At 59.0% G+C, this 21,893-nt stretch overlaps 2 protein-coding genes across 17 annotated transcripts in view; one reads left to right on the top strand and one right to left on the bottom strand.

The window, feature by feature from the left end:
* The first annotated feature begins 536 nt into the window (after positions 1-536).
* On the top strand, positions 537-13,908 carry TELO2 (telomere maintenance 2). 7 transcript variants are annotated; one of them, XM_082431840.1, is made up of 22 exons: positions 690-823; positions 1,513-1,848; positions 2,362-2,639; positions 4,178-4,246; positions 4,604-4,672; positions 4,886-5,033; positions 6,412-6,514; positions 6,599-6,754; positions 6,940-7,081; positions 7,178-7,314; positions 7,814-7,893; positions 8,114-8,215; positions 8,433-8,521; positions 8,614-8,705; positions 8,901-9,017; positions 9,128-9,199; positions 10,393-10,557; positions 10,987-11,078; positions 11,688-11,787; positions 11,965-12,029; positions 12,247-12,362; positions 13,461-13,707. In XM_082431840.1, exons 2-22 carry the CDS (start codon positions 1,514-1,516, stop codon positions 13,565-13,567), a joined length of 2,634 nt encoding a protein of 877 aa, XP_082287966.1. In that variant the 5' UTR covers positions 690-823; position 1,513; the 3' UTR covers positions 13,568-13,707. The 7 variants fall into 7 exon arrangements, 6 of the variants coding, with proteins under 6 accessions (XP_082287969.1, XP_082287966.1, XP_082287967.1 ...); XM_082431841.1 differs by having other exon boundaries at positions 6,686-6,754; XM_082431839.1 differs by lacking the exon at positions 12,247-12,362 and having other exon boundaries at positions 6,686-6,754; positions 13,461-13,908.
* A 96-nt stretch (positions 13,909-14,004) lies between these two features.
* Positions 14,005-21,893, bottom strand: part of IFT140 (intraflagellar transport 140) — a 71,685-nt gene continuing 63,796 nt past the window's right edge. For all 10 annotated transcript variants that reach the window (XM_082431823.1, XM_082431817.1, XM_082431816.1 and 7 more), the window contains 4 exons: positions 21,665-21,877; positions 21,427-21,593; positions 20,189-20,330; positions 14,005-14,786 (listed from right to left, as the gene is read on the bottom strand). In XM_082431823.1, coding sequence (XP_082287949.1) covers positions 14,580-14,786; positions 20,189-20,330; positions 21,427-21,593; positions 21,665-21,877 — 729 coding nt within the window. In that variant the 3' untranslated portion in view covers positions 14,005-14,579. The remainder of the gene's footprint in view (positions 14,787-20,188; positions 20,331-21,426; positions 21,594-21,664; positions 21,878-21,893) is intronic.

Below are 21,893 nucleotides of genomic sequence, written 5' to 3' on the forward strand. Positions count from 1 at the left end.
GGACAGTGCAACCGAGGAACTGACCCGGTGGCTGGTGGCTACCGTGCTGAACGGTGCAGCACCTGTCCCAGGACACCCATCAATACCCGAAATCACCCCAGTTGCGACTTCATCCTAGTCTGTGGCGCGTTTCCCTGCAAAGGTCGCGGCCTGCGGAGAGCGGGCCATACCTCTGGGCGGGCGGCGAGGCCGCACACGAGTTTGGTGCTCAGTAGGAGTTTGTGGAGGCGCGCACGTGTGAGCTCAGGAGAGATTGGGGCTCGCGAGCGGGGGAAGGGCGGGAGGAGGTCACTCCGGGAAGACCGACGCAGAGGCTGAGGGAAGGCCGGCGGGCGCAGAAGTGCTGGACTCCAAACCACGCGCCGCGCAAGCCCAAAGCACATTGCCCCGCCCACCAGGAACCACGCCCACTCGGGCCCCGCCCCCATGTGCCCCGCCCCCGCCCCAGCGCAGGCGCAGATACAGCCGCCCGTCCCGCGCGTCTTCCGGCTCGCGGGTTCGCCGCAGATTCGTCACCAGCTGCCCCTAGGTACAGGCGCCACAGGCTCAAAAAATTCAGCACCAGCTCTGCCAGGGCCCGGGAACTTTTGCTCTGCGGCCGCGTGAGGTGGGCCGCGAACCGAGCGCAGAGCGGGGCCTCGGGGGCTGTGGCGAATCGGCGACGGGTCTGTATTGGCGGAGCGAGCGGGGCCGCAGCGCGCCTTGGAGACTCTGTGGACCCGGCGGGTGCGCGCCTCCCTGTGACCGCTGCCCGTCCGGAGGTCCCCGCCCGCCCTGACACCCCATCCCGTCCCCCGAGGACCGCTGCCCGCCGCGCCACTAGGTGGGCTCCGGGCGCACGCTGGGGAGCGGGCGCGGGGCCGGGCGATCGCTAGCCGGTCTCCAACGCCCCGAGAAGGAGCCCGCGTGGACCGGCCTGGGCGAGGAGGCCCAGGCCGGTGGGGACACTTCTTTGGCCCCTAGTGCATACCGATCTAGTGGCTGGGTGCACTGGTGACAGACAGGTGACTACTTAATGGCGCTTGTGCTGCAGGGGCGCCCGACCCGAAGTAAATGCTACCTGCAGATGGTTTTGGTTTCTGGGAAGGAAGGGAGCTTGGCAAGGTGAACCACAGGTGGATGCGTCAGGGAGTTAGAAGTGCTGATGAGTCTCCCAACCTCAGCTCCCTTGACATTTGGGTTTGGATACTCCTGTTGTGGGGGCTGTCCTGCGTAATGGGGTATATGGGATGTTTACCAGCATCCCTGGCCTCAGCCACCCACTAGAGGCAGAGTAGCACCTCCGATTATGACATCTAAGATGTCTCCAGACATGGGTACCTGGGGCGTGGTTGCCCTACTGCAGAGGGCACCATGGAAGCCTTGGACCATGAAACCTTCCCTCCTCGAGGGCGGGAGAGGGGGCTTTCTGAGAGTATGTGAAAAGTGCTTCCTTATCCGAGACTGAGTCCCACGTGGATGATGACAGCTCCCTGGACTTCCTTTCTCACATGCCTTTCCTGTGAACTCCAGGATGGATCCTGAGGTCTCTGCCGTCCGGCTCACCGTCTGGGAGGCTGTTCACATCCTTTCATCTTCTGAGGATGGGGGCCGCATCTTCTGCACCCTGGGGTCCCTGAAGCGCTATCTTGGTGAAACGGAGAATTCAGCCCTCCCTGAGGAGCAGGAGGAGTTTGCCAGGATCCACTTTTCCACCTTTCTCAGATGTCTGGTCGGCAAGCTGAGCCCCGACTGGCTGGAGCTGCTGCCTGACGGCCAAATGGAGGAGCTGTGGGCCAGCTTCTTCCTAGAGGGCCCAGCTGACCAAGCCTTCCTGGTGCTGATGGAGTCCATCGAGGGTGCTGCCAGGTGAGCTGGGCCGGCTCTGATTATGGGGTCGCTTTAACACCTGAAGGATTTCGAACCAACGCGTTCTCCGAATTCTGTGAGAGTTTGGCATCCTGAAAGGTGAGGGAATAAAACCTGTGCACGTCAGAGCACTGAACTAAAAGCGGGTTGCGTTAATCTCCCGCGATGGGAAGGCCCTAGCCCTCTGTCCTGCCGTGTGGGCCAGGGGGCAGCAGGAGTGTTTGCATCAGGGCTTAGGTGGTCTAGGTAGGCAGTGGGCGTGGCCATCCTCCTGGGGCCCCTTCACTCTGTGGCCCCCAGCTCTGTGTGAGGCACCCCAGCAAACTCATTCCCTCAACGTCAAGCACACCACGGTCCTTGCGGGGAAGCTGTGTCATTGGGAAGCTGGGTTTTCAGCAGTTGCTGTGGAAGTTGGTGGGTCCAGTGATTCCAAGGTGGGGAAGCTGCGTGGGGCCGGCAGGCTTTCATGCCCTCCCTAGGAAGCGAGGCTGTTTACACCTGCTCTCGGTTCAGCCCCAGCTTCCGTCTGATGAAGATGGCACGGCTGCTGGCCAGGTTCCTGAGCGTGGGCAGGATGGCCGCTGTGATGGAGGGGCAGTGTCGGCAGCAGGCAGGGCCAGCCTTCCCCCTGCTCCAGGAGACGCTTCTCACCAAGGTGGTGGGCCTGCCCGATCTCCTGGGCAACCGTCTGCAGCGGGAGAACCTGGCCACATTCTTCCCTCAGAACTACTTCCCTCTGCTGGGCGAGGAAGTCCTGCGGGTGCTGCAGGTGGTCGTGGACTCTCTCCGAGGTGAGGGCCCCTCTTCTAACAGCCTCCTCAGGCCATCGTCCCCTCCCTCCCTCCCAGGGCTCCGGGGACTTTGCCATCTCTGGGCAGTGGCATCGTCCGGTCAGACGTTATCGCATGTCTGGGGCGGCAGCCACCCAGCCGTGAAGTTTCACCCACAACTCTGCTGCCTTGGAGGTGGAGCTGACCCGTAAGCCCTGCAGTCCTTGGTTGGATGTCCAGGTGGGGCTGCTCACCGCCCGGCCCCTCACTCAGAATAAGGGAACGTCCACAGTCTGGAAACCAAAAAGCTGTTACTGTGAAGAGGGTTCGTCCAAGGTGGCTGCCGGCTGCGGTGCCCGTGGCCTTGTCATCGTGGGTGGAGGACCTCATGCTCTGGTGTCTGGAGGCGGTGCTGGGGGCCAACTCTGAGGGAGCTCTCTGCACCTGGGGTCCATGGGAGCGGCTTCCTGCCCACCCTCTCCACTAATCATGGTCTCTGGAGCATCAGGGACATGGCTTCCCCACGTGTGTGTTCCAAGAGCTGGGAGAAGCCGGGGGCCGTGGCAGCCTGAGGGGGGGTGCGTGTCAGGTGGTGAACAGCGGGCGGGCTGTCCGAGCCACTGTCCTTTCCCCGAGTGAGGCCCTGCCTTCCCTGCGGCCCTGGCCCCTGCACTGCCCCCACCCTGGCCCGAGCCCCTTATCTTGCCTGGATTCTTACCACAGCCTCCCACGTGCCCTCCTGTCTTGTTTGAGCTGAGCAACTGCATGATGCTGTTACCATGAGTCACACTCAGAACCTTCCAGCATCTCTGCTCCCGCCTCCTCCCAGCTCTGGACTGGCGGGCGTTCCTGCTTGGGGCACCTCGTGCTCTGGCCTCGAGTGCCTCTTCTCAGGGCCGCCTTCCTGATCACCCTGTTTAGTGTCGCAGCTGCTGGCTTGTCCTCTCCCTGGAACCGGCCATCCTCTAAGGTGCTCAGAGGGGCCCCGCCCTGTTGTCCGACGTCCCCCCCTTCCCCGGAGTGAGCTGCGGGCCGGGGCTTGTGCGCGCTGCCGACCCGGCGCTCAGAGTGGTGGCTGATGCAGGCCGGTGGTCCTCACGTGTGTTGAGAGAAATAGACCTAAGTGTTGTGTCCTTGGGGCTGGAGTTGTGCCCACATCTCGCAGACCGTTCTGCCCTCGTGGACGTGGGTCACGAGGGGTCGCCTGTCTGCCCACGGTTAACCGCACACAGCTAGTGGCTGCCCCGGGAGGCGGCCAGGTGGCACTCGGCAGGGGGCCGCAGGGGTGAGGCCTGTGCTGCTCTGTGGAGCCCCCTTGTGTCTGCACACCCTCTGCTCCCCCTAATGTGTCTCTGAGCATTACTGTCTCGGGTGAGGGAACCACGCAGGGGGAGGCGTGCGCCTGCATTTCTCCAGCCCAAGCGTCCAAGTGGGGCTCCAGCAGGGCCGCCCAGCCCCTGCTCTGGCTGGGAGGGGCTGCCTGCCTGAGTGTTCTGAATGCCTCTGGAGCAATGTCCCCTTCATCCTGTGAGTGGCTGCGTTGAATTCTGTCTTGGCAGGATCCCAAACGCCCATCTTTAGATCTCAGATACTGCGTTTGCATCATGTGCAGGGCCATCTGTCTCCTGGTCAGTCCCATCACCCTGGCTCTTCTGGGGCTGCTGCCGCCGCCCACCCTCTCCTTGTTCCTCCATCCTCATTTCCTCCCTGTGGCGCTTAGAGCTCCTCCTCTTCACTGGGCCCCTCTGGTGCTGACACCTCCCGGCGCCCCGCAGTGGTCCCTGCTTTATAGGATCACTGTGAACATAATGCTTTTTAAATGGTTATTTTCATTGGCTCTTTGAGCTGGAAACAGTGCTGGTGAAGTCGGAATTAGACTGAACAAGTTGGCAGTTTTACAACGTGGGATCCGCCTGGAACAAGGTCTGTCTCTGCTCGGCCAGGTGTGCGTTGATGGCCTTACCACCGTCTCCTTCCTGTCCCAGGTGGCCTGGACTGCTCCGTCTCCTTCCTGTCTCAGGTCCTGGGGAAAGCCTGCGTCCACGGGAGACAGAGTGAGTGTTTGTCGTGGGAGAAGCTGCGGCACGTCCCGGGAGGGGTGGGCTGTGTGGATCCCTTGCGGGGAGTTGCTGAGGTCCCCTTGCCTGGGTCTGGCCCTGCTGGGCCCCTGGGTGGGGGCCTGGCTCTGTGACAGGTGGGCCTGTGGGCTGCAGACACTGGACGCCCCATGGCCCCCAGGCTCAGTGCCCCTGTGTGCTTCCCCTCAGAGGAGGTTCTGGGCGTGCTTGTGCCCCGGCTGACGGTGCTTACCCAGGGCAGCTGCCTCTGGCAGCGGGTCTGCTGGTGCCTGGTGGAGCGCGTGCCCGACTGGGCCATGGAGGCCGTGCTGAAGGGGTTCGTGGAGGCCGCCCCAGGGTAAGAAGTAAGGCATCCTTCCTGCTGCAAACGCTTCTCCCCCAGGAGGGCGGGCGGTGGGGATCCAAACGACTCCTGCCTATGTGGGGTCAACACTCATGGGACGTGGGCAGTGGCCCCTCTGTCTGGTGGCCGGTCATTTCGTAGAGTTTGGCTGTGCAAACGCCCATCTTTCCCACTCCTGACGGCTGGGCTGGGCCCCTCAGTCCTCACCTGGCTGGACCGAGACGGAGGCTGCGGCTTCTCTGCAGCCTGAGGGTCCCTGTTCTCAAAAAACCCAAATCATGCAGAAGGGTGTGTGGTGAATGCAGCTTCCTCCCACCTGGTGGCTGTGATGACTTTCCTGTGTACCTGTCCACCTCTGTGTCTGTGAGCAAGGGGGTCTGTGGGCCACGTTCCTGAAAGGGCAGTGCTGGGTCGCTTGGTTGTCGTCCACGTGCCTTCAGACCGTCTCTCGGCACGAAGGGCCTGTTTCTCTGCCAAAGACGTTTCCTCCCTGTTTGACTTCACATTTCTTTGATTCTGGCTGAGTGTGTGTGTCTTGAAGGCATCACGAACCATCTGCTCAAGTGTTTTACTCGCCTGTGTGAAGGCTCCTCGTGAGGGGGCGCCCCCACCTTAACACAGGCCTGGGTCTGTCCTGGCCGCACCACTGGTTTGGCTTCGCTGAGACGTCCTAACTGCCGTGTGAGCCCAGCATACCGTGGGTCACTGGGTAGGGCTCAGCCTTCTCTGTCACCGGGGCTGTCGTGCTGTCTGCCCCAGGGCTGTAGGTCACTTTGCCTGGGTCTTTCTCCTCGACTTTATCAGTTTTCTTGTTTTTTCTTTTTCTTTTAACCTTCACGTCTTTGATTTGAGGGATGAGGAGGGGAACACAGCCTCACCTGCTTCCGTGCTGGCGGGAGGGTGTGTTGAGCTCTCACTCACTAAAGGAGGCAGGGGTCTCTCAGTCTAGATTGGGATCTGCAGACTACGGCCTTTGGGTCGAATGTGGCTCACTGTGTTTTTGTAAGTAAAGTCTTATCAGCAAACAGCCACACTCAACCGTGTACCTACCTGCCATTGCTGCTCTCGGCTACCGTGTCTCTACAGAGCCTGATGGCCTGTCAGCCTGGCCCTTCACAGACAAAGCTGGCTGCCCTGGTCTAGGCGGAGCATTTCACCTGGACTGGTCGGGGCAGGCAAAGGATGTCCTCTTGTGTCCAGTCGCTGGGCTCCCTGGTTTCCACATTTACTGGGAGGAGGGAGACTCAGGACTGACTCAGGGCTGAAGCACCTGCCCAGCTCTCTGGTGGTTAGCGCGGAGCCCGGGGGTCCAGTGCGGATCCATGGGATTCGGAGTTGTGCTTTTCCCTCTCCCCACTGCTGTGCCTCACAGGCCTGAAGTCCTCTCACGGCTGCTGGGGAACCTGGTGACAAAGAGTAAGAAGGCCCAGTTTGTGATGACCCGGAAGCTGCTGTTCCTACAGTACAGCTGCACGGTGAGGGTGCCGGCGGGGGGTGGTAGCTGCAGCAGGCGGAGCTGGAGCAGTGCTCAGCTGCCCAGACATGTTGCTGTCCTTCAGCCCAGACCCGTCCCGCCCCTGGGCTCCCCAGGCTGGGCGGGCGGTGTCTGCCTGGCAGACGGTGAGAGGACGCCGGCTCTGTCGCAGATGCCCATGCTGCAGAGCCTGCTGGGCTACCTGGCCATGGACAGCCAGCGGCGCTCGCTCCTCATGCAGGTAAGCGCTGCCTGTGCAGGTAAGGGACCCTCAGTCCCCATCGGGAGAGCGTTCCTGCCTGGGGTGGAGGGCGCTGGCCGGAGCCTCTCTGGGGCTGTGGGGACATGGGCACCAAGGCCCACAAGGTCCCGGGATGTGTTGGGGAGGGGGGGGCTGTCTGCCAGGCTGGGCCTACCACCCACCAGGCGCTGAAGGAGCTCCTGGAGACGTGGGGCAGCAGCAGCGCCATCCGCCACGTGCCCCTGGTGCAGCAGTGCTACGTCAGCAAGGCCATCCTCATCTGCCTGGCACACCTGGGGGAGGCAGAGCTCCGGGACAGCCAGGACGGTGAGCACGCGGTGGGTGCCCCATCCCCACTGCCCACCCCCCGGAGCCCCATTCCCCCCCCGCCCCAGCTCAGCCCACGCGCGTCGGTGCTTCCAGAGTTGTTGGCCAGCCTCATGGAGGGAGTGAAGAGCCGCCTGGACAGCAGCCTGCCCCCCGTGCGCCGCTTGGGCATGATCGTGGCTGAGGTGGCCAGCGCCCGGATCCACCCCGAGGGGCCTCCCCTGAAGTTCCAGGTGAGCAAGGGCTGCGCCCGCTGTGCTCTTCCTGAGCTGCCGACACTCCTGCCCCGATGTCACCGTGCCTGCCTGTGTCTAGGACCATGGAGCATCTGTGCTTGGTGTCGAGTTGGCCCTGGTGGCCCTGCTGAGGCCGCGGCTGGGAGGGGAGTGGAGGCGCAGCCCCTTAGCTGGCGCCTGAGCACATGTCCCCAGGTGGATTCTCTAGACGGGGCTCTCAGGCCTCCCCTCCGTCTGCCGAGCCCTCTGGGATGTCCTTGGAGACGGTGCCACATCTGCTCTGTGTCTGGGGGATTCCCAGGCCCTCTAGCCTTCAGCCCCACCAGTGCCACCCTCTGCAGAGGGGGAAACCTGGACAGTTGCTCTTGAAATGACCGTTGGCTGCCAGAGGCCAGAAGCGCAGACTGCGGGCTGTGATGGGAGGGCCTCGCAGGGGCCCAGCTGTACCACTCCTGCTGCTCCCGTCCCAGCCAACTCCAGCTCATCTGCGTTGCAGTATGAAGAGGATGAGCTGACCCGCGAGATGCTGGCTTTGGCCATGCCCCAGCCCACAGCTGACGGCCCCTCGGAGGCGGGGTGAGGGTCTCCGTGCCCTGGTCCCTGGTCCCCGCCTGGCGCTCTGGGCATGGTGGGCCAGGTGGGGTGGCTGCTGCACACCTGTTACTCCTGTCCTGCTATCGCTGAGGCAGAAGCTAAGATGAGGGCGGGGGCGGTGAGAGCGCTTCCTCGGGAAGCATGGGTTCTGGGATGAGAGACTTGTGGGGCACCCCTGAGGGATCCTTCTCTGTCCCCAAAGCCCGTCTTTCGCTCCGGTCAGTGGAGAGACTCCTGACAGAGAGACTGTGGACTGCAGCGGCCCCCAGGTTGGGCCTGAGGGCTCCGACTCCGAGCTGGACAGGTGGGGGCAGCCCCACGGGGGAGAGTGCGAGGGTCCTGGCGGGACCCGCCTCAGGGTGTGGGCCTTGCGGCACTGGTTCCCTCTGCCTCACGAGTCCTCCTCCCACCCGGAAATCAGCCCACGGGGCTCTCAGCCCGGCAGCCATTCCCGAAGCTTCAGGGACTGGGGGTGAGTCCCGGGTGACAGGCAGGTCTGCGTGTCTGTGCTTCTTCCTCAGCGATGATGAGTTTGTCCCCTACGACATGTCGGTAGACAGGGAGCAGAGAAGCAGCAAGGCACCCTCGTACGTGCGGGGCTGTTTGGAAGGTGCGCCCCAGCCCCCGCCCCGGGTCCCCCGCATGCTGCCTACCCTGCCCGCCGGCTCCGCCTCACTCAGGCACCATGTGGGTTCTGGGCAGCTCTGACCGGGTCCGAGGACTGGGAGCGCTGGGAGGCGGCCCTGCGGGCCCTCGAGGGGCTGATCTTCAGGAGCCCGGCTGCCACTCAGGAGGTGAGCGCATGAGGGCTGGGCTGTCACGGTCGCAGGAGGTGGATGATGGCTTGGCAAGGGCATGTGTCTTCAGGGAGCCCCATGTGGCCCACATGGGCCTTGGCAGCGGGGCCTCTGCCGGGGTGGGGGGCGGAGGGCGCAGCCCAGGCTCCTCGAGACAAGCCCCTTCTGTCGAGCACCCGACCCCGTGCGCAGGTGAGCGTGGAGCTGGCCAAGGTGCTGCTGCACCTGGAGGAGAAGACGGCCGTGGCGGGGTTTGAGGGGCTGCGCCAGAGGACCCTGGTGGCCGTCACAGTCACAGACCCGGCTCGGGTGAGTCCCCGCGGCTGAGTGGAGCCCGGGTCATGCCCCCAGCAGGGGCTGTGCTGGAGCCCTGTCTCCGGGATCGTGGCCCTCAGAGGCCTCTTGTCCGCCTGACCTAGGTGGCGGAGTACCTGACCGCGCAGTTCTACGCCCTCAACTACAGCCTCCGGCAGCGCATGGACATTCTGGACGTAAGTGCCTGGGCCTCTGTCCCACTCATCAGGGCTGGACTGGCAGGCCTGGTGCAAAGCCCCTGGAGGGGGAGCAGGCATTTGCCAGAATCTACAGGGATGGGACCACAGGCCTCCCCAAGCCCCTTGTTGCCAGACCTGAGAGGCTGGGACCAGCGTCTGTCTGATGTTTTGACAGAGCGTGGGCTTCGGGGGCTGCATTCTTTGTTTTAGATAACAGCGTTACTGAGGTATGATGCACACACCGTAAAATTCAGTCTTAAGATAAGCAGAATGTGGTGGGTTCACACAGTGGAATATTACTTGGTCTTAAAAAGGAACGAAATTCTGACACCATGCTCAGTGAAATAAGCCAGACGCAAAACGACAAATAGCGTACAATTCCACTTACGTGAGGTCCCAGCAGCCATCAGATTCACAGAGAAAGAGAGTGGATGGTGGGTGCCAGGGGCTGGGGGAGGGGTGGGGAGTCAGGGTTTAATGGGACAGAGGTTCAGTTTGGGAGGATGAGAAGGTTCTGGAGGTGCTGGTGGTGACAGCGGCACCATGAGTTTACCTGGTGCCACTGAGCCGCACTGAACAATGATTACCATGGTGAACATCACACCACGTGTGTTTGTCACAGTGACTCAGAGACTAAGACAAAGCTGAAAAAAAGTTCAGCGTTTCCGTGTATACAGTTCAGGGGCGTTTGGTACTTTCCCGACGTCGTGTGACCATCACGTCCACCTGCTTTCAGGACGTCCCACGTCACCCTCAAAAGAACCCAAGATGCTCCCTCCCCCACCCCCAGCCCCGCAGTCAGTCTGCTCTGTCTGTGCATCTGCCTGTCCTGGGTGCTTCCTAAAAACAAGGTCGCATGTGTGGCCTCCTGGTCCGGCTCCGTCCACATATGGCCTGGGCCGGGGTTCCTTCCCTTTTCCTGAGAGGTGGGAGTGGCGGGATTGGATGGGCTTTGGGAGAAGTGACCAAAGGTTTCGGGCTCGTCAGCAGGGAGCACGCCCACCTCCTTCCTGTGCCCCCACAAAGTGAAGTGAGCCTGAGGGACTTGAACTGACTTGCATGGGGTTCCCAGAACCTCCCCGCCGAGGACTGCCGGGGCCTTCGAGGGCACCCGATTCACCTTGAAATTTGGAAAATGTCATCCTTCCCCAGTGGGATGGCGGCTGCCCCGGGTGTCTCCTCTCTTCTAGGTCCTGACTCTGGCCGCCCAGGAGCTGTCTCGGCCGGGGCGCCTTGGGAAGGCTCCCCAGCGGGGCTCCCCAGACCCCGGCTCCCAGCCTGGTGGTGCTGTGGTCCCGGCCTGGCGGGCGGTGGTGGAGGAGCGCGTCAGACGCAAGACCCGGCGGTTTTCCAAGGTCAGCCAAGCCCTGGGGTGGCCTCTTGGGCGGGACTTCTGCCCCGAGGGGACAGCGACCACAGTGTCCTGTGAAGGGAGGGTTTTTGGTACAAATTGATGTGACACATGCTGTTAGGGCATCATGTTGAAGTGACTTTAAAATGTGAATGCAGATGTGGGTGTGAAAACAGCCCTGAGGGTTCTCTGTCGGCAACAACTGGCCCGGCATGTGCTGGGTCATTGGGGTCCCTCTAGGCCGGGGCTGAACGTGCTCCCCTGGGACGTTGGGCCATGTCTGCAGACATTCTCAGTCGTCACCGGGGGTGGGGGGTGGTGCCCGCTCCTCTGGTGCTCAGGACCACCCCTCCCAAGTGTCCCCAAGTGTCCCTGGTGTGAGGTCCCCTGGCGGGGCTGTGCCCTGTGCCCTGCGAGCACGTGTATTTGGCAGGGCTCTGTGGTGCGGGCACCAGCCGTTGGGCCCAACGAATTCAACTCGGTGGCTGGCTACTTCTTCTTCCCCCTCCTTCAACATTTTGACAGGTGAGCGAGTTTTCTGGAGGCCTGTGATTTGGGGAACAGGAGCCCTGGCACCCGTGGGCGGGAGGGTCCCTAGGGTGGGGGCTAAGGTGGGATTTGGGCTCAGGGTGGTCAGGAACTTGGCTGTGATTGTTCGTAGCTTAAATCAAGTGACATGAGGGCATTAGGCGTCAGAGTCTCCATCACCTCCGGATGCTGGGTTCATGGTGGGGCCGGGGCCAGAGCCTCACCCTGGTGCCTCGACCCGGCGTGGCCTGCCGCCCCCGTGCGCATCCTTGTCCTGCCTCAGCCCGAGCGGGGTGCAGATATGCCCCAGCCATCGCCACATGGGTGCAAGGCTCTGTGGACAGAGGGAAGGGCCTGGAGCCCTTTGCTGCAGAGGCCCTGCAGGCAGCGGTCCTGCTTCCTGATCCAGGCCCGGGCTTGACCAGGCGGCCTTGCAAAGTGACGGGGAGTCTGTCCAACGCCTTCTCCTTGTGGCTCTAGGCGCCACGTGGGGACAGGCAGTGAGGAGGGGAGTCCAGGGGCTTGGGGCGCCCTTGGTGGCCCACGAGGTTGGGGAGCCAGCCCTGAGTACCTGTCCTGCACCATTCGCTGGGTTCTGTGTTGTAGGCCTCTTGTGACTTTCGACCTTTTGGGAGGTGACCAGTTGGTTCTTGGGAGACTGGCCCACACCTTAGGGGCCCTGATGTACCTGGCTGTGAACACCACGGTGAGCTGGGACCCCGTTCCCCTGGCATCTGATGGCTCACCTCCTGTGGGGTCTGCGCCATGTTCTGTCCCCTTGTGGGCCTTGCCTTGGGACAGGAGTGTTTGGACCTGAGGATGGGGTCTGAGGTGGGGACTGCTGTGTGCCAGGACCCCTGCCTACTGGCTTGTGCTGTTTCAGGTGGCTGTGCCCATGGGCAAGGCCCTGCTGGAGTTCGTGTGGGCCCTTCGTTTCCATGGTGACGCGTGAGTAGCTACAGGGCTGAGGGGAGTTGGGTGGGGTGGGGGTCCTGAATCCTGCTGGAAAGTGGACAGTGGGAGGTGGGTGGCGGCTTCCGGGGTGGCCAAGAGGCAGCCTGGCTGGGCGCTCCTGCAGCAGGAATGGCCGGCGGGGCTTCCCTGGCCTGGGTGGAGGGCGCCAGGCTGCGGCTCCTCACGGCTCAGTCTCTTGCCTTCTCCGCAGCTATGTGCGGCGGGGCTTGCTGTCTGCTGTCTCCGCCGTCCTCCTCAGTGTTTCGGCTGAGCGGCTGCTGGCGGACCTGCTGGACGAGCTGCTGGAGGCCCGGTCCTGGCTGGGAGGTGATTGCTAGGCCGGGGTCACTGTGGCCAGGCGGCGGGAGGCTGGTGCAGCCTGGAGGGGCCGGGGGGCTGTCAGCTCGTGGGCAGCGTGGCCCAGTCCCCAGCCCAGCATGAGCGTCACGTGGCTCCCGTTTGTGTTCTGAGTGTCCTCAGTGTGGGGGTGGGGACATGGCTGCTGTCGGGTCACTTTGACTTTAGGGAGTCCTGCAGGGAAGGCGCCCAGACGTGGGGGTGGCACCTGTATATGCTGGAAAGTTCCATCCTCAGCAAAGTTACAGTGGTGATTGACATTTTGCCACATTTTCTCTGGTGGCCACCCCTTCCCCACACACATGTGGTTTTTTTTTTATGTATTTATTTTTGGCTGTGTTGGGTCTTCGTTTCTGTGCGAGGGCCTTCTCTAGTTGCGGCAAGCACGGGCCACTCTTATCGCGGTGCGTGGGCCTCTCACTGTCGTGGCTTCTCTTGTTGCGGAGCACAAGCTCCAGAGGCGCAGGCTCAGTAGTTGTGGCTCACGGGCCTAGTTGCTCCGCGGCATGTGGGATCCTCGCAGACTAGGGCTCGAACCCGTGTCCCCTGCATTGGCAGGCAGACTCTCAACCGCTGCGCCACCAGGGAAGCCCACGTGTGCTCTTTTTAAAAAGGCTCTGTGGCCAGTAGTACCCCCACCTGTGGGCACTTGAGCCACGGCCCTCAGAGCCACCGTGCCCGTGTCCACCCTCAGGGCTCACGGCTCATCTGCATCCACACTGGCAGGCCCGGTGGTTCTGATGGCGGCCTTTCTCTCCCTTTCTGCCAACGCTGTCCGGCGAGGCAGCCCATGAGCTTCCTAGGCTCCTGCAGGCCAGCCCCCACACATGGGCGTCTGAGCACATCTGCATTCAGTATGTCGGGACGGCTCGGGGCCTTGTGCTGTGGGTGCAGGTGCCTCCCCGGCCGGGCTCCCAGCCCCAGGTGCTAAGGAGCCCTTTGCCGGCATCTGAGGAGGTTCTGGTGCCACGCGGGGCTCATTCAGGAGGCCTCAAATGAGAGCAGCTGAAGAGGGCTGGCCCACTCAGTGCTGTGATGCTGCCCACGCTTCCATTTCTGTCTTTGCAGACGTGGCCGAGAAGGACCCAGACGAGGACTGCAGGCTGCTGGCAGTGAAGGCACTACTGCTTCTGGAGAAGCTCCGAGACAAGCTCCTCCCGCTCTCCTCTCCTTAGCCCCCGACCCCCAGGAGGCATGTCCCGCTGGAAGAGTGCGGGCTGGGGGCCAGCACGTGGGGCGGAGGTGCAGCTGGTACAGCCTGGAGTGTCTGCGGCTCAGCGAAGACTCTGCATCAGGGCCTCGGGTTCTGCCCGCCACGGACTGGGACTGGGATGTGGCCTCTGAGGCTTGGGCTCCAGGACGGCTGCTCAGCCCAGTGCCTCCGTGCAGCCTGCAGACTGCAGAGCTGGGGCCACTGGGCCTGGGGGCTTCTTAGCGATATGCCCCCAGCCCTTCCTCACCTAAAGGCCAGGGACTTTAAGAACAACAGAAAAGGAAGAATAAAAGAGGTGCAGGAGCTCTTTGTGGTTTTCACTCCTGCAGGGAGCCTGGTGCCCACACACGGCCCCCTGAAGGGGAGACATGGAAATGGGGGCAGGAAGGGGACACGGGCCTCTGAGAAAACAGACTTTATTTGGAGAATTTCGGCAGCTGGTGGGTGGAGCTGGGGGTGGGAAAGCATGAGACAGCCCCCCCGCCCTCATCATGGTGCTGTCCCTGATGGCCCCTTACGGTGGGAGCTGGTGACGGAAAGGGCGCGGCCTAGACAGACAGAGCCTCCGGCTGCAGCCCAGTGCCAACCATTGGCTCCCTGTGGTCAGGACGGGGTGTCCTGTGGGAACCAGTCAGATGCACTGCCGGGCAACCTATGTGGGTGCCGGGGGGTGGGGGGCGGGAATATGGGGACACCCTCAGTTTCTTAGGCTTTACACCTTGTACTTGGGGGAATGTCATGGGAAAAATGAACCAACTCCCTTGACTGCCGAGGGGCTAAAACAAAACCCTGCAGGGGCCAGGGACTCAGAAGGGGTGGCTTAGAGACCCTCCCCCTGATGCCCCTCGGAGGCTAGCGCATCTTCCCACAGCTCTGCCTATGGACTCAGACACAAAACTTTCACCAGGTACGTCGGGCTCCTGCTACTGACAATGACTGGTAAGTCCCAGAAGAGCCTGGGCAGCAGCAGGCCTTCAGGGGCCATTCTCCACCTCCTCCATCACCTCCTCGTCCATCTCCTTGTGATCCTCCACGCTGTTGTGGCGCATCTGCTCCGGCATGGTGCGCATCAGAGGGATGCCCAAGCCCTGGTGCACGGCGTCCACAGTGCGCTGGCTCACGTAGTACGACACGTTGGTGGAGGGCACTCTCTTCCGCATCTCCTCCAGGTACTTGTAGGCCTGGGTCACACACAACAGCCGTGACCGGTGAGCGCACAGTGGGAACAAGGGGCCCAGCCCGGGGGCAGAGTGAACAGGGGAGGGACACCTTTGGTGAAGGGGCTCAGGTGGCCTCTTGGCCTTCCCAAGCGTTGGTGGCATCTGCGGGCAGCGAGGCTCAGGCTCCGGTGGTCAGTGCTGTGAGCTCCCCCAGGGAGTCCCATGGGCAGCCTGTTACCAGGACTCTGTGTGCCTGGGGACCACGCTCCCTGGAGGGTCCGCCCACCCTGGATGCACACAGGGAGACCTCGAGGGAAGGTTGGATTCATGTCTCCCGTCTGTTTCATTCACTCTGGGGTGTGTGCTTGTTGGGCCGGAGGGCCGGCAGCAACATACAAATGGTTTGTCTTGTGTATTTTGACCAGGCCTCCAATTTACCCCAGTTAATTGGCCTGTGGTTAGTGAGTCTCATGTGTGTGTGGTCCTTGGCCTGGGGCTGGTGAACTATGGGGTTGTCAGTGATTTTCCTGTAGGACTTCCTCTGGTCCTACCAGTGGGAATATGTGGGGGGGGGGCATGGGGGCCGCACAGCAGCTCGGGGTGGGGTCTGAGGCAGGACAGGTGTGCTTACACTTGCTCTACCTGCCTGCACCCACATGGAGGGTCATGTGCAAGCACAAGGAGCTGGAACAGGGCCTCACGTGGCTTCTGCGGGTACACTATCAATTCAGAATATGAACAAAATTTCCAGGAGCTTTTTGACTTTATGAGGAAATAATCACATCTTAGCATTTCTTAAAGATGATAAAATTTTAGAATGATCTTATTTCAGACAGATATAACTGTCTGATATAAACAATAAAGATCATAAAGATAAAATAGGGTGTTTGGAGGGATGGGGGATGCAGTGTGCAAGTGCCCAGGAGCCCTCCAGCGACGGAAGGAGACATCCAGGCACCAGGGGACGCCCCTTGGTGTCTGCTGAGGGCCAGCTGTGAGCCAGGTGCCGTGCTGGGCACACAGGACACAGGTACAAGGAGGACCAAGCCAGGCCAGTGGGCGCTTCGGTGAGAAGCCCAGCCCAGCAAGGGTGGAGGGAGTTGGGCAGCTGTGGGGTTTGGGTGGGGGAGCCTACGCAGAGGGGAGGGGGTGGGAGACGGCGGGGAAGCCAGAGAGAACACCTGGGGGCGGGGAACGACACAGCCAGGCCTAGAGGTGCACTGGGGTCAAGGGAAGCAGTGTCTCCAGAAGGAGGGTCGGCAGTCTGTCAGGACTGGACTCAGGATGGGGCCATGAGGACCGAGCGGGAGGGATGTCCCAGGGACGGGGAGACCCCGGAGCAGCAGCGGGGGCTTCTGTGCCCCCTGCCCCAACCCGGGGAGGAAACTCATGCAGGCCTATCCTTTCTCAATTTATTTATAGATTTTTTAAAATTTAAAGTTACTAAATCCTACGGGCTTCAAACAAGGCTTGAGACAACAAAGAATTTGGTGAAATACTTGAAATGTGATTTTTCTGTTAATTTTGAGGATTCAGTGGTCTGAGCATCTCCGCAGTCCACTTTTGCTTTATTCTCCAAAAAAGAGGGAACCTGTTGGGATTCACTTTAGAGCTGTTTCCCCAACAACAAAAGGGGTCGGTGAGTGGAAGTGGCAGGGCTGGGAGGATGTGAGCAAGTGGGCCGGGAAGTCTGAGTTCATGGTGCTGACCCCCCAGACCTGGGCCACAGATGCTTGGCTTTCCTGGGAATCTGGGAACTGCACCCCATGAGGCCGGCCTGGCCCACTGGCAACTCTTCTGAATGAGTTGTCAATCCTGGGTTTGCCAGCACTTGGGAAAGGAAGGCGGGGGTCCCTCGGGGTCACTGCAGCCTCACCAGGAACTACCTGTGAGGGACAGGCCGTGGGCAGAGCACGTGGACTATAGCACAGTCTGTGTGCTGCCCTTTAGAACATGAAGGGAAAATGCAGCCAGGTGGGGTTCTGCTGCTGGTTACTAGAGGACTAAGACCGAAAAGAACGAGGACAGAGGCTTCTGGTGAGGGCAGGGTAACTCACATTAGAACAGCCCCCCTCCCAAACAACAAGGACTCACGTAAAAAAAACTCACTTTTAAGGTAACAAGGACTCACGTAAAAAAAAACTGGGCAAAATGCAAAAGGCTCTGGAGAACAACCGTGCGCAGGTGGGCTGGGGGAGCCAACACTTGGGTGAGTTTTCTGCTTGTTGTAACTTCTGCCTCGAGGAGGCCCAGTCAGGGCCACTGGGGGAAGTAAAAGGCACAAAGAAACCACACCCTTACTGGCCAAAAGAACCAGAATCAGAACTGCATCCACCACAGCAGCTGGCATGTGAGGAAACGGTGAAGACAGTCGTGGAGCGGACAGATTCCGAGTGTGGGCTCTGCCCTGACCTCTGCTTGACCTTGACTCTGCATGTGGTGGGGACCGGCCATACGCCAAGGAGCCTGAGCAAAGCCATGTACTGAGCAGAGAGCCCCGCTGCCGCCCACCACGGTGGGGGGGCTTACACTCTGAGGTCAACAAAGGTGGCTGCCTAAGGAAAACAGGACAGAAAGAGGACACAGCAGAAGCCAGGGTCTCTACAATGTGTTATCCACAATGTCCGGGATACAAAAAACTGCTAGACATAAAAAGAAACAGGAAAACCTCACCTATACTCAAGAGAAAAGACAAATAATGGAGACCAACTCAACATGATCCAGGTGTTTGAATTAGCGCCACAGACTTTGGAGCAGCAATTACAACTATGCTCAAGAGTATAAAGTGTTGGGTTTCCCTGGTGGCACAGTGGTTGAGAGTCTGCCTGCCAATGCAGGGGACATGGGTTCGAGCCCTGGTCTGGGAAGATCCCACATGCCACGGAGCAACTGGGCCCGTGAGCCACAACTACTGAGCCTGCACGTCTGGAGCCTGTGCTCGGCAACAGGAGAGGCCGCAACAGTGAGAGGCCTGCGCACCGCGATGAAGAGGGGCCCCCGCTTGCCACAACTAGAGAAGGCCCTCGCGCAGAAACGAAGACCCAACACAGCCAAAAATAAATAAATAAATAAATTAAAAAAAAAAAGTATAAAGTGTTCATTCTTAATGAATCAAATAGGAAATTTTAGCAGAAAAATAAAAAGAAAAAGAACTAAGTATAAATTCTAGAACTGAAAAATACAAAATCTACAATGAAAAATTTGCTGGACAGGTTAACAGCGGATTGAAGATAGCCAAAGAAGAGTCAGTATATTTGAAGATAGTTATGTTACCTAATTCAAGTAATAGGAAGAAAAGATCAATAACAATGAACATCAATTACAAATGTGTATCCACTTAATATGAAAAGGCCTAACACTTAACTGGAGGCCCAGAAAGAGAGAATAAGGCAGAAAAAAAATATTTGAAGGAAAAATAATTACAGATTTCCCAAATACAGTCACAAAAGGATCAAATTTGTTTCCAAGTAACTTACCCTCATCCCAGAAGAAAACTCAACAATATTGAAAAGAACACACACACAGACTCCATCACTTGACAACCTAAAACATTTACAGTGTCTGGAATCCAATAAATAATTGCAGACCTGCAAAGCAGGAAAATATGAACCATAACAAAGAGAAGAATCGACCAATAGGGACATCTGGAATTGACACGGGAGCCGAGGACTTTACAGTAGTAAATATTTCACGTGCTCAGTAAGGCAGAGGAAAGAGTAGCAGAGTAAAGAGACACAGGAGACGGAGGGAGGAGAGCCGGTTCAGACCCACTGGAGGTGAAACTACGGACGGAGGAACAGCAGAGTGGACTCTGCAGAAGGAAGACAGTCAACTTGCAGCAACAGCAAAGCAACCGCCCCAAATGAAAACAGGAAAAATTCTGGGAAAAGGAGAATCAGTTGAGCCAGGGGCCAATATATACAAGTGGCTGGAGTCCAGAAGGAGGCGGAGGGCAAGGAATGAAAGGGAACTCCCTACAGACGGGGAGAAAACACGGCAGCTCACACATCTGATGCAGACAACGTCCAGGCCACACTCAACAACAAGAAGACAAACACGCAGTGAAGCGAGGGGAACGGTGTGAGCACTCGCAGGAGGGGACCTGAGCAGGGGCTCGCCGCCAGCCACGCGGACAGGGTGCGTTACAGCCACAGTGAGACACCACCACACACCCACCTACATCGCAGCCACCACCAGCTGCATGTCCACCCAACACTTGGACTTTCCTGATGAGATCGCTGGTGATGTTAGCCAACAGGATTTCTTTGATGTGTGTAATGAAATGTTTTGACATTTGCACAACCCGGTGAACCAGTATTTTCCAAACGACCACCATGATGTTACAAAATCACGTATGTGTAAAAGATGCAAGATAGACCAACGGGTTTTAAGGTAACAAGTACAAAAAGCACGCTGACATGGTTTCAGATTGCTCATTGCAACTAACTTAGGAAACACCACTTGTGGAGTGTGGTGTGGTGTCTAAGACCCGCGAATACTTGACAGGGCTGCTACAAGGTCCTCCCCTTCTCACCTACACATTGGGGTGAAGCTGCGTTTTCATCACAGATTTCATATTTCAGTGAAAACAACTTATTTTACCACATTGAATGCAGAAGCAGACACGGAGAGTCTGGCTGTCCTGTATTATGTCAGACATTAAAGAGATTTGCAACAATGTAAAACAAAGTTACTTTTCTCACTAGATGTCTTTGTTTTGAAAAATACTGTTATTTTAAATGAAAATGTTACCTATGTTACCATGTAGTGGGTTTATTTTATTTTTAAGTAAATTAACAAATATTTTACAAATTTATTAGTTTATTTTCTAATACAGTAAATATTGGTAGATATAACCCACATAAATAAAAGCTCTTAGGGTCCTCAATAACTTCCCCAGCGTAAAGGGGTCCCAAGACCAAAATGTTTGAGAACTGCTCTGTTAAACTGAATTATCAAAACCCTTCCACAAAGAAAGCTCCAGGACCAGCGGGTTCACTTACACATTCTATCCTACATTTAAGGAAGTGACACCCATCTTACATACACTCTCTCAACTCCAGGAGGTGGGCACCCCAAGTGTTATCAGCAAACTGAGGAGTGAAGGGGCAGGAAAGGATGTCTGTACCTGTCAAATGGCTCAGAAAATACCCATTTTATGTATAAAATAGAAAATTTAAAACATATAATGAATACATAAATGTGGCAAAACGTTAAAAAAATGTGAATCTGGTAAAGGGCTGGGTTCTATTATTCTTGTAACTTCTCAGTTTGAAATTATTTCAAAATAAGAAAGGCTGAAAAATCAAAAAGAAAATCAAAACGTGGGGAGGTGCCTCCCCCACTGCGAGCTCCGCAGGGGGCTCTGCAGCCGGGATACCCCCATCACCCCGCAACCCCATCAGCCCCAGGTGCGGCCTCACCGTCTGCAGGTCCTCCATCTGCACGTGGCGCTCTACCAGGAAGCCGTATACGTCCCCGACGCGGACGGTGCTGTCCAGGTCTGGCTCCTCCAGGAGCAGCTTGCACTGCCTGACCGACTCCTCGGGGTCCTCGGTGTATGTCCTGCTGGGAGCACGGACATTCTGAGCCCCAACCCAGGGCACGGCTGCACGTCAGGGGTTAGGGCAGGCTCTCGGCCTGGAGGATGCAGCTTTTGAGAAGGTAATTCCCGTGAACTAAATTAATTCTTTATTGAGTCAATTCATAAATTCACTAATTTGTTTTAACAAAACGTACTGACCGCTCGCAGGGCTGGTACTGGTGCTGCACTAGACTCTGGAGGGCACGGCCTGTCAATGCCAGTCCCGCCCAGGGAGCAGCCTGGAGCGTGACCTGGGGCAGAGGGGCGAGGGCATGGAGGGGGTGAGTCACTGTGGGGAAGCAGTCAGGGAGGGCAGCCCAGGCAAAGGCCAGCACAGTGACGCCCAGGGTCTCCGCAGTGCCTGGTGCGGTGCGTGCAGGCGGGGGTGGGACCAGGAGGTCCTGTGAGTCCCCCACAGGCCGGCCCTCTGGCCCCCGCATTCCCCTCCCTCTGTCCAAGCACCCTGCCCTGTGGCTGAGCCCCCTCCCTCCTGCAGCCCTGACGTTCCTGAACCTACACATCCGAGTGGGGGAGCACCATTCAAAGAGCCCCACTCCATAAACAGCATTCAAAATGTTTTTGGAAGTCTTTGGAAAGCCTCTGCTCAGATAAGCAAAGTGCTTTCATTGGTTTAGGCAGAAGCTGAGCCCTGCTGCCCACACGAGGGTCTTGGAAGCACTGGACGAGCTGCCAATAAGTAAAAACTGAGGTCCTGGACACATTTGGATTTATGGCCTGTCCTAAAACAGGCGGCGTGCTGCCCGAGCCTCCACCCCACGGGCCCCCTCCCCAGAACCACCTGCTGGACCCCTGCATGCACCTGAGCAGGCCCCAGGCTCCCCTCAGACACAGCCTCTCCTGACACCAACCTGCCTCCCCCGACCACCACTTTCCTCCCTCAAAGGTCTCGGCTGTTTCTGGAACAACCTCCCAAGAGTCGGCCCGGTTCTGCGGGAACCAGAGGAGCCCCGACGTGCATAGAGCAACGGCACACCCTGCCCTTCCCGTCCAGCTGTCCAAGGCGTTCCTTAGAAGAACGTCCACTGGAAGTGCCGTGCTGCCCCACAGCTGACGCACCTGCGGGCCTGCATGAAGCGCTTCATCAGTGCCATTTTGCTCTGCAGCTGCGCCAGCCTGGCCTCCTGGTCCAGTGGGATCCTGGCCTTGGCCTTGGACAGGCACTTGTAGGCCTCAGTCAGCGCCCCGTGGGCCTTGTCGTAGTTCTGGTACTCATCGATCTCTACCTGCACGAGGAGGCGTCAGGACCCATGGGTCCCCCACCCACCCGGGGCCCCTGGAAGTGGGGGGTCGGTACCTGGGCACAGGCATCGTAGAAGCCGGCCAGGAGGTCCAGGGCCCGGCCCTTGGTGTAGAAGCTGATGATGCTCTTCATGATCTCCGGGTCCTTCTGCCAGTCCAGGGACTGCAGGTAGTTGGCTGCCATGATGTAGATCTCCTTTTGCCTCGAGACGCCCGCAAAGAACACAATTTTCTCAGTGTCCCCGGACTTGAGCAGTGCTCTCATGGCCTGGACAGAGAAAGAG

Source organism: Balaenoptera physalus (genome assembly GCF_965194825.1).
Source record: "Balaenoptera physalus genome assembly, chromosome: 16".
Lineage (NCBI taxonomy): Eukaryota > Metazoa > Chordata > Mammalia > Artiodactyla > Balaenopteridae > Balaenoptera > Balaenoptera physalus.